Source organism: Pogona vitticeps, chromosome 4, assembly GCF_051106095.1.
Source record: "Pogona vitticeps strain Pit_001003342236 chromosome 4, PviZW2.1, whole genome shotgun sequence".
NCBI lineage: Eukaryota > Metazoa > Chordata > Lepidosauria > Squamata > Agamidae > Pogona > Pogona vitticeps.
This window is the reverse complement of record NC_135786.1, coordinates 200,343,688-200,355,757: the sequence shown is the minus strand read 5'-3', so window position 1 is coordinate 200,355,757 and position 12,070 is coordinate 200,343,688. Positions and strand designations below refer to the sequence as shown.

The following is a 12,070-nucleotide window of genomic DNA, read 5'->3' as shown; positions in this document are numbered from 1 at the left end:
CCGCCCTGGCTGCGGAGCTGACCGGGGGGGACTCGCTGCTGCTGTTCCTGCTCCTACCACCGCCGCCACTATTCCTCTTCTGCCGCCACCGTTGCTGCAGCTGCAGCTTCTCCCTTCCTTCTCGACGGTTGCTTCCCTCCCCTCGCCCTTTCGTGGGACGGACTGCCTCTGCGCGCCCGCGGAGCCCTCCCCTCCACCGGCTCCGCCGCAGCGGGGGTGGGGGAGTGGGCTGCGGGCAAAGGGTGAAGGCGTGAAGAGCCCCTTCCACGCCAGCCGCTCCCGGGTGGCCCGTGGGCTTTTCTCCGCCCGCTCGCCAGGCAGGTGGGGACGGTGGGCCGGGCCTCGCCTCGCCCCCCCCCCCCGAAGCCGGGCCTGCCTTTTGTGAGCGAGCGACCCAGAAGAAGAAGACGACGACGACGAGGTGGCGGCGGCGGCGGCGGCGGTGCTGCTGCTGCTGCCTCCGTTTCAATGGAAGTATGCTACCAGCTGCCGGTGCTGCCTTTGGACAGGCCGGTCCCGCAGCACGTCCTCAGCCGCCGAGGGGCCATCAGCTTCAGCTCCAGTTCCGCGCTCTTCGGCTGCCCCAACCCCAGGCAGCTCTCCCAGGTGAGGGGGCGCCCCTGACTCCCTCAGACCCCCCCCCCTTCCCCGCCAATGCGCGGCGGTGCGTGTGTGTGTGTGGGGGAAAGGGCTGAGGAATTGGGCAAGTTGGCAGACGCGTGCAGTGCCCGGGAGGACTTGCCCGCCTTGACGGAATGAACCACTTGGTTAGTTGTGCCTCTAAAATGCGAGGGAGTCCTTTTGAGGCTTTCTGTTGCATTTGGGTCCCCCCGCCTTGTTTTGTTTTGTTGGCATGTCTCCTGTGGGAAAATCAGGACAGTTTGTCTTGTTGTATTATAATTGTCAAAACATCCTGCTCTACTATACTACTCCACCGTCTGTCTTGAAAGAATTCAAGAGAGAGGGCCTCTGCTGTTTATCCGCAGAACACGTGCCTTTTTATTTTGCTAACTGTAGTAATACCTTTTGCATCTCCCTAGAATCTGTTCTGGTCAGCAGTAGTTCCTAGGGTCGTGTAGGACTCCATACAGCCAGAGTGAAGTACTTCTGAAGTTCGAATTGGAGAACTAAGGCATTGTATTATTATGGTTTGATCTTATTCATCACTTTTAAATATTTTGTAGAAAGATTGTTTTCCTTTTACAGAACCAACTTTTGGGTTAATCTTTCAGCCATCAACATTTTAAGGGAGGATGTTGTAGATTTACCTTACATTTTAAAAGTAAATGGCATACTCCCTATCCAGTTCACATAAAAGGATTCCAGTGCGAATGATAACAAAAGCAAATACATAACCATAATAAATGTAGGTGGGTGCTGGTTTTGGTGCTTTTCAAATGTTTTCAGGATTGAGTTGCCCCTCTGGTTTTGCCCTGATGTAGTTTACTAAGATTTCCCTGCACATGATAACAGATTTTTGAATTTTAAAGTTTTCACTCAGTGTAAATAATGCAGCATTTGTTTTAATTATAATGCTTTTTGAGTGTTTCCTAACTTGGGTGAACTACAGTTTTCATTTGGGAACCTTGATGTGATGGTAAGTTTTTCCTGGATTTAGGTATACATTTTGGTCAACCTTTACAAATGGACAGGAAGGCAGTCAAGGTTTGGCTTTTTCTGTGTTGTTTAATGGCACATCTGAAGCTGTTACAGGATGTGTGTTGATGAAGAATATTAATTTTGAAGAAGACAATCTACATCTTCAAAATGGTGTCTAGTGTTTTAACAATTATAGTAAGTCAGAATGGTTTATGCTTCTAGTTACTTTATTATGTATCTTTTATGACAACCTTGAGATGTCTAATTAGAAAAAACATAGGTTGATTCAGACATCTCAGTTGAATGACCAACCAGCTGCACCTTACAGCATACACCTTTCAAGTTTTAACAGGGCTAAAATCTTTTATAGGTAGTCTTTTTCAAGATGAGGATTGAATGAAGAAACAATGTGAGGAGGATATGCTAATTCTCTGCATGCCAGTCATTATTTTCTCTACCTTTGCAAGGGTCCCCCCCTCAGTGGGAATCAAAATGCAGATAGCAGAAGGGTAGCCATGTTAGCATGTTTTAGCATGTAGAACAAAGACAAAAATGCTGTGATATCTTTAAGATTAACAGTTTTATTTCAGTGTGAGTTTTCATGGATTACAAAGTCGAAGTTGTTATTTATGAAAACTCAAACTGAAAATTATATTACTGTTAAAGGTGGCACAATATCTATTTTTCTTTTTGTTATACAAAATGCAGATATATATTTTATGTCCACACAGTATAACATTCTGTTTTGTAAAGAAAAAAAGGTAGTGTATGAGGAAAGGGACTTTTCTCTCCACTAGAACTTTTTCTTAAACCAGACTGTGGGAGGTTTCCATGTACATTGTTAAATTAATGGATTTGAAGAAAGTCACAAAGTAAATAGGCCAACATGTGATAGATTATTCAAATGTAACATTAGGGTTTGTTTCCATATGTTGAGACTTTGTGTCTCTTCCTGCTTGGACACTTACTTTTGTCCATACTGACAGAAATCTAATAAGTTACAACCAAAGTGATTTGATGATTCAGTACCCATGTAAGCTCCATTGATTCAATACACCTACTCTAGTTCTAACATACTGTTGGATCTTAGTCACTGTTATTTGGCTTTCTTAAACTTTAAGCCTTAAACTGTTTGGTCACTCACAACCCATGGCCTGTATTGTTTTTATTTTAATACTATTTATGTGCCACTTCTTCACTTAAAGTTCTTTCTAAGGCAGTTTATATGAGCACAGAAAATACACAATAAAACATGCCAGAACAGAATAAAGCACAACAGCATGATTGGCAAATAGAGAAGGAAGTTTCTTACAGTGGCAGTTCCAGAGCCTGCAAGCAATATGCATATGGAGCTCCCTGGATTTTGTACATTAGTTGACACCCCAGTCCCAGGTACTCTGATCTTAAGACAATTATGAAATGTATTGGTTTTAGTGGAACTTGCTTTATTAAACGTCATAGTGCTACTTGAATTTTGCAAGAGATATTGGAAGCTACTGTCAGTTCCCACAATGTACTTATATGTGTAAGCCTGTTTAATGTTGAGGCATTTTATTACAACTAGGGTAAATAACAATGGCTAAAATCCAGTAGTGAGTCACAACTAGAGTAGACCCATTGAATCAATGGAATGTATGTAAATATTGACTCACTTAATCTCCAGTGATTCAGTGGGCCTACTCTAGTTGTGATTTACAATTGGATTTTAGCCATTGATGGACTTTTAAGTCATGTCTGTCTTGGTGCAGATATTTACTAAGGGAAAACTTTACATATTGGTTGTTTACACTTTAATCACAGCTTCACAGTTGTGTGAACCATGTCCCTTGCCATTGTTAATAGGAATGCTAATATAATGTGCTAATTAGAATTATAATTCCCTAAATAACTCCCCTGAAGGTGAGACATTTTAGTTATTGGTGGGAATGATTGTTATATTTTATAGACTTGTTAGTAGTGCCATTCTTGGAGGTTACTTAGAGCAAAGGAAGTTGGATTTTTCAGGCCTTTCTATTTGTTTTGCAAACAGGTGAGCAGTTCCCTCTTAAGCAAAGTTAAAATTTTATGGATTTCTTCTGTCTTGAGACTGAATTACAATAGAGAACTTTTGGAATAAAATATTTAAAACTGAAACAAGATTCTTTAAAATTAAAGTTTAAAAATCTTCAATATATCTTACTGTATTCAATAGGAAATCTCATTGCATATACTGTACAAAGTAATGTTTAAAAAGCAAGCAATTTGAAGGAATTTGCTAAGTTTGGAATTTGTGGAAGAGCTCATTGCAGATATTTTTAGCTTCATATCCTAGGCTGATGAGCTAGCTAGTATTTGTTTTGTCATTGTATTAACACAGGTTTTCAGCTAAAGAATTCTCAGATGGTATTTAATAAATACTTAAAATCTTCACTTCTGTACAACTTCTAAGAAATTAAATTCCCCCCCACTAGTTTCACATCTTGTTTTTTAACCATCTTCTGTCTTTTCAATATACTTCAAAGGCTTGTCAGTTCAAAAGATACAGTTGCCACAAGCTTTGCTAGTTTTGAATTTATTTCCTTCACCTCACCAGAGACATTCTCCATGGGCAGCCATTTTAGGAGCCTGTGATGAAGGTGAACTGTTGCGCTCAACAAATTAAATAAATAAATAAATTCAGAAGCCTCATTCTTTTGTTAGAGTTTCATGACTTAGGATAAAAGAGTATATTGATTCAAAACAGCCTTTTGTATATTACTTTGAAGTCAGTAGGTCAAAATCATGTGTAGCAGTCAGTTCTGCATTTTAAGAATGGATTGAACAAGAATATGCAGCAGTCAGAAAGATTAAAAACTGGACTATTGGTCCATGAATTCTACATATACTTGTTCCAGATGGCGGGGGTCAAGGTCTAGCCTTCAAAAGAAGTGGACTGCTTAGATATGTACCCATTAATAGTCATCAAGAATAATTTCAACCCCCTCACAGCTGTGGTAAAGCAGAAGAGATGATATTAATAGGAAAAAAGGGGGCATGTTTCTCTCTCTCTCCTAGTCACTGTGTTTCCAAGGATAGACTTTGATAGGCAGTGTACCCAGGGGAAATGTTTTTCTTGGAGTATGCAGAGAGAAGGTGAAGAAGCTAAAAGTAAACTGAGGACAAAGCCAAAGTTAGATAAACATGTGGGGGAAGGAGGAGTCATGAAACCATCATGTATATGCAAAAATATATTGAAATTTATATAAATCCATATAAGAAAAAGAAATTGGTTGCTTATGTATGTTCAGGTATATAAATAATCCAAGCCAAATGTAGTTGAATAACAGATAATACCCTGTTTTCCCCGAAAATAAGACTTAACCTGAAAATAAGCCCTGGTATGATTTTTCACAATGCTCGTAATATAAACCCTACCTCCCAAATAAGCCCAAGTTAAGTCAAACCCTGCCCTCCACCATTGTGCAGCAACCAGAAAAAAATAACATGACTGTATTTGAATAAATGTAGATTGTTATACATGGAAAAAAAACCATCCCATGAAAATAAGCCCTAATGTGTTTTTGGAGCAAAAATTAATGTAAGACCCTGTCTTATTTTTTGGGAAAACATGGTATTAGCAGTTCCAGATGTATGATACTAAATAATATAAAGGACCCAAGTACCAACAAAGAACACAGTTATCCACATATAACTGATTACTGAATTTGCCAATGAAGCCCAGCTAGCCTATAATAACTCAAGATATGACACCAATCTGTGAGCTTCAGAATGGTCAAAAGTATTGGATGAAGTAAGAAATTGAACCCAAAGAGAGACATGGTAACTTCAGTCAAATAGTACTGTACATGTTTCTGCAAAGTGATCTCCTTATCAGGAGAGCGTTCACCCTGCTCATGAATATTTATGTTGAAATTTGGATGCACCAATAGGAGTTGGTGGGACGGAGTTTAGTGGGGGGAAAGAAGGAGAGAGAGGGAGAGGAAGAGTAGGCGGTTGAGAGTGGAGAAATAAGGTTGTTTAGTTGAGATTTAATGACATTGACTGGATTTTTATCACTTGTAACAATAAACAATTTCTACTTGGTTCTTAAATGATACATTGCCTGGACCTCTGTCATTAATAGCGAACAAAGTTGATGTAATCCACTGGTGGCAGCTGAAGAACATGTAGCGTGCACCTTTGCTTGGTGAAATGACCAAGGGCCACACAGGAACATGACAGATAAATCTACAAATAAACCAGAACTAATAATGAATTATGTTGTAGAAAAGGAAAGAAACAGTTTTTGAAACTAAGACATTCTTACCTGCTGCTTATACCAATAATCAAAATCTGTGAAATGAAGGATTTACCCATTGGCTGCTACTGAAACATACTGTACTTTGAGAAAGTTCACAATAGAGGCCTGTAGGCTCATGGTTTTAAACGATATTTTGTGAATTCTCGGAGGGGGGGGTTGGTTGATGTAAATGGGACTGCACAAGGATGCCAAACAAAAATGAAAGAATAATGAATAAAAATGTCAGTCTGTTAGAGTGGCATAGTACAGTAAGAGAAATACAATGTTCAAATAATGTTGGACGATGTTGTTGACTCTTGTCAAGTTGCTTCTGATTTATGTCAACCCTGCAAATTAGTGACTTCCAAAGTGTCCTATTGTTAACAGCTCTCGTCATGTTTTGCAAACGATGTTGATCAAAAATGTAATCATGTCCAAAAGGAGCACTAACAAGTCGTAATGTTGGATCAATTGAAATTGGTTTGATAGCATTCTACAGCATGAACTGATGTCTCATATTGTCATTCTACTTGGGTACCGTATATCTTTCAGTCTTCTAGGACATAAATCATATTTTCAGAGTTGGCCTGCATCTTCACATGCTTTCTGATTCTTGATAAATGTATCCCCATAATATGAAAATATTGTAAAGGCTTAAGAGTCCTTCCATGTTTGTAGAGCTTCAACATAGACTTTGTAATTACTTAAAACCTTATGTAGAACAGATTTTTTTCCTTTTGTGACTGTTTGGACATGCAGATAAATGCAATGATTTAAAGCAGCTTTTTTCAACTTAGTGCTCTCCAGGTATTTTGGAGTATAACTCTCATTGTCCCTGACCATTTTTTACACTGGGTGTGATTGATGGAGCCCAAAATATCTGCAGGTTATGAGATTGGGGAAGACTGACCAAGTGCATCAGAAACCATTGTGTTTTTTTTATGGTAAGCGCTAATGATATTACCACTATGCCTGGAAATATTCTGGAAATTTTAATTTAAGATGTTCTTGCAACACATCAGAAGTCCTTTGTTAGTATGTTTTGAGTACAGCTGGAGCATAAGTAGATAAACTTTATAATCAAGAACTGCTATCCATGTGACCAGCCGCCTAGAGTGGTCGCTATTACCAGATAGGCGGGGTAAAAATAAATGAATAAATAAATATTTTCTTGAAATCTTTGGAAATGGGTTAGGTGCCAGAGGATTAGAGGGGAACCAATATTGCTCCTATCTTCAAAAAGAGCAAAAAAGAGGAACCTGGGAACCACAGGCCAGTCAGCCTGACATCAATTCCAGGCAAAATTCTGGAACAGATCAAAAAGCGATCATTGTGCAAGCACCTAGAAAACAAGGCAGTAATAACTAGAAGCCAACACGGATTTGTCAAGACCAAATCCTGCCAAACTAATTCAATCTTGTTTTTTTTTTATCAGGTCACCTCTCAGATAGACAGAGGGAATGTTGTAGATGTAGTATATCTTGACTTCTGCAAAGCTTTTGACAAAGTGCCCCATGATATTCTGATTAGCAAGCTAACTAGGTGTGCATGGGATGCTTGTCAAATTTGCAGATGATACCAAATTGGGTGGAATAGCTAATGCCCTAGAACAGTGGCCCCCAACATTTTCCCAACCGTGGACTGATTGGGGGGGCGGGGTCCATGTGTGCAGGCGTGTGGCACACTCAGGGGGCCTGGCACGTTCGCATGGGGGCATGGTATGCTTGTGGGTGGGCATAGCATGGTCGTGTGCATGTGCTTGGGGACATGGCATGCTTGTGCAGGGTATGGTGCACTCGCATGCATGTGCAGGGCATGCACTTGCAGGGGGGTGCTCGGGGGGGGAGGAGATCTGTGTCCGCGGCCCACTCCTGCTTGCAAAGAGGATGGAGCACTGGGCCGAAACCAAGAGAATGAAATTCAGCAGAGATGAGTGCAAAGTACTGCACCTCAGAAAAAAGTTTGCACAGTTACCAGATGGGGGATACCTGGCTTAGCAAAACTATGAGAGATAAGGATCTTGGAAATTGTCGTAGATCACAAGCTAAATATGAGCCAATAGTGTGATGTGGCTACAGAAAAGACAAATGCTATTTTAGGCTGCATTAATCGAAGTATAGTTTCCAAATCCCGTGAGGTGCTAGTCCCCCTCTATTCAGCACTGGTTAGGCCTCAACCAGTTCTGGAAACCACACTTCAAGAAGGATGCTAACAGATTGGAACAAGTTCAGAGGAGGGCGACAAGGATAATCAGAGGGCTGGAATCCAAGCCTTATGAGGAAAGGCTGAAAGAATTGGGCATGTTTAACCTCGAGAAAAGAAGACTGAGGGGTGATATGATAGCACTTTCAAATATTTGAAAGACTGTCATACAGAGGAGGGACAAGATCTGTTCTCAATCATCCCAGAGTACAGGACACTCAACAATGGGCTCAAGTTAAAGGAAGCCAGATTTTGGTTGAATATCAGGTAAAACTTCCAAACTTTTAGAGCAGTACAACATAGAACCAGTTACCTTGGGAATTGGTGAGTTCTCCAACAGTGGAGGTGCTCAAGAAAAACTTAGATAAGCACCTGGCAGATATGCTTTGATTGTATTCCTGCATTGAACAGGGGGTTGGACTTGATGGCCTTGAAGGCCCCTTCCAATTTCACTCTTCTATGATTCTGTCTGAGTTGAAGTAATATTTTTGCTAGTTTTTATTGAATTGCAAAGATCCCAGTAGATTAGCATTCCAAAGTATTGGGTATTCTAATTTTTAATGATGTTTAAAAATATATCTCTGGCTAGATATAAAATTATTCCAGGATTATATTCCAGGGGACAGGAATAGACTTGGTTTCTTTTGCTACAATTTTTTGATCTGGCTTCAAGGTCTGTGTTTGCAAAATACTGGTTAGAATGATTAGTTTTTCCACATTCAATTTGAAAGCTTGCAATTTTTAAAGTTAGGGCTTTGGTTTTAAAATGTTGCATAAAATCTATAAAGATAGTTGGTTGGTTCTTCAGCTATTGAATAGAACAAAGCCAGGAAGAAAGCAATGTCGAATAATAGAGTAGACGCGTTCTAAATGGGAGGTATATAAATCTAATAAATAAATAAAAAGCGTGGTGTACAAATAGTATTTCCTGATCTTTAAAAGAGTTTAGTAATCTTGTGTACTCTTGCAAATAATCTTTTCTCCCATGAAAATTTCACCTTGATAGAAAATGTCTAAATTTAGCAGTGATATCAGATATGGCTATAGAAATTACTAGATTTTCTGGGTTGTCTCATCTCTGTCACTGTAAACATTCAACCTCTGAATTTTTCCAGAATAACTTTCTGACTGCCTTGCACAATATGAGTAATGAGGTGTTTTTACTGGTGGCATTGGAGAACAAAAGTTTACTTATTTGTTTTCTATATAATAAAATAGAAATTTGATTCTGAATTACCAGGGAATTGAACTGCAATTGAATTAAACCATTGTCCACTATACTCTGTCCCTTTCTGTTTTACACAACTTTAGCATTATACTTAATTTGTACAGAATCTTACGGTAAGATCATTTCTAATAATGAGTTTCCAGAATTACGAACACTGATGTCAGTGCCTATGAGCTTGGCTTAGTTTGGTCAAGTCATGAACAAACTATATTGTTTTCTATACATAGCTACAGCTAGTACAAACAGGTGTTTTGTGGGTTGATAGGACATTGTAGAAGTGAACTTCATGCAGTGTTAAAAATATACTTTGAAAGTGTTTCTGTGGGTTGTTCAGGGTGGTGGAGTCTAACTTTATATAAATAGGTAGTCAGCTGGATTTGTATACTGGGCATGTAATGGCTTTTGTAAAACATGACAGAAAGTGTATTAATTTGAATAAGTCCTTATTCTAAATGGTTACTGATATTTTTATCTACTGTTCAAAATTGCTTTTCTTTGGAAAAATATTTCACTTCTCAGACTAGTATGAACATTTAATTGAATTTGAAAAACCAGGGCTGCATATCATATAGACTCTCTGATGGGTTAAAATAATATTTACAAATAATATTTCTGTTCTATATTTTTAGAGGTAAATTACTAGATTATGAAAGACTTCTAAAAAACCTGATTGCCAGTTGATCAGTGTGGCTATAACAAGTGGGATTTAGTGAAAATATAGATGAGGGTTGTGAAAGTTGCTTCCATTCTAGCAAAATGAAAACAATTTTAATTTTTAAGTTTGTCATGCTTTTAGAGAGAGTCTCCTCCATGAATCCCAGCCAATACCATGTGTAATGTGCTGTCAAGTCAGAAATGATTTATTTATTTTAATTTATTGCATATCTCTGCTGCTTTCCTCACAGCAGTGGGACTCAAGGTGGCTCAACGTATGGTGAGCCTAACGGGGTTTTCTAGATAAGTTTAAACATTGGTTTTACCAGTGCCATCCCCTAGTGAGTTTCCATGGCAGAGCAGAGATTTGTCCACAGTACCATGCTTTGTACCAATACCATACAAAATTGATTTTGCATTCCCTCTTCTGATATTCTTGCTAGCTTCCAATCAAGATCCTCTGAAGTCCTTGTGAAAGCTTGTTGCATTCTTCCACCATTAAATACCCAGGGAGAATGATTCCTTTTAAAACCCCTTAAACCCTGTTTCTTGAGGTACTGGCATGATTAGAACATTAGATTTCAGGGAAATATTAAAATAGTTTGTGTATTTGTCTCACTAGATGTTTGGTTCTTAACTAACCAGCTCCTTAATGGAGTCAGTTTGTCAGGACCTTGTTCTTTCTTAGATGATTGAAAATGTGTATTTTTAAAATATGGCATTTAGGTGCTTTTTAGAGGCTTGTTGAAATAGGTAGTAAAACAGTGGGAGTTGGAACATTCTGTGTTTTCATTTTGCACTCATGCTAAATACGTTCCACCTGAAGAAGCCCTGGTTAAATTAATGAAGGACTTGATTTGCACTTCTAGAAATTATTGTGGTATTTAAACTTTTTCTGGTGTCATAAGTAGGTCTGCTTTCCTTTATTCCCTTTATTCTTCAGCATGAGAGCTTTAGCCTTTTTGAAAATTATATACTCGCACGTCTCTGTGTTTAGTGTACAGTGTATAAAAGAACAAAAACTTTCCAGAATAGAGTTGTTGGGTTTTTTTTTTTTTGTTTTTTTTTTTGAAATGAAGGGACCATCTTAAGGATAGCACTTCATTGTTTAAATTTTTGGGAGCTTCAGGTAAGAGTTGCTCTTAAGTTCTTTCTTTTTTGGGAGGCAAAACAACTGAAGAGAGTGTCTGTGTAATTCAATAGAGTTGAGTCCTTTGGATGATGATGTTCCACTGCATGCTGAAATTTACTGTGTGCTGGGGAGGGGGAGGGAATGCTGCTATTTTGGAAACAGTCCTCCATCTCCTGGGGAGGAGGAGGATAGTGTGATGCGGGAGAAGAAATGTGCTATTTCTTCATCACAGATTTTCAGTGGGCAAGTTAAGCACGTGGTTTAGCAACCCACTAAACAGTATAAAAATACTTAGCATGCTTTTCCAAGCAAATATTGTAATTTAGTGAAACAATAATTTGTATGAATTAGATATTTGTATAGTTAGGTGTTTTGTTAATTTTCATTTTGAGATTGCTCATTCACCTTTTGTTAATAGATAGTTCTCAAAAAGATGTATGTTGAGGTTAAGACTGGGACAAACATTAAACAAAAGAGAGAGAGAGAGGGGGGGGGGCTCTTTCCTTGCCGCTTGCTGTCCACAGTTACTGCTGCTGCAACCGAGCCCACAGTTGCACTTGCCACCTCCTCTCGCCATTTCCTGCCTCTCACTCTCTTTAATGCAATGGTTCCATACCTTGGGTCCCTTGGTGTTTTTGGATCAAAACTCCCAAATGCCTTCACCACTGGCTGTGCTGACCAGGATTTCTGTGAGTTGTAGTCCAAGACCATCTGGTGATTCAGGGTTGGGAACCACAGCTTTAATGGTTTTGCTGCTATCTGCAGTTTTAGTTACCTGTGGAGAGATAGCTTGGAACCTGTTGTGAGGGTTCAGTTTTTGGCTCCTTCCTTTGTGCAAAGAAATCAGGAGATTTTTTGTAGTTTAGAGACAGGTGTGATGTTTATTGGGGTATTCAACAAACAACAAGTATCAACAAAACGGTTCCAGCGTTGCTGTCCTCTGACAATGGGTCAGCAAGGGGCTTCCATTTGTCATCCAGGAATGGGTTCCTTTCAC

General features: G+C 39.2%; 1 protein-coding gene across 3 annotated transcripts in view; it reads left to right on the top strand.

Annotated features, from left to right (window-relative positions):
- The first annotated feature begins 246 nt into the window (after positions 1–246).
- Positions 247–12,070, top strand: part of PDE7A (phosphodiesterase 7A) — a 68,112-nt gene continuing 56,288 nt past the window's right edge. The window contains exon 1 of one of the 3 annotated variants that reach the window (XM_020811896.3): positions 247–606. In XM_020811896.3, the coding sequence (XP_020667555.2) occupies positions 469–606 (138 nt within the window). In that variant the 5' untranslated portion in view covers positions 247–468. The remainder of the gene's footprint in view (positions 607–12,070) is intronic. The other 2 variants (XM_020811906.3, XM_020811914.3) reach the window with 2 other exon arrangements.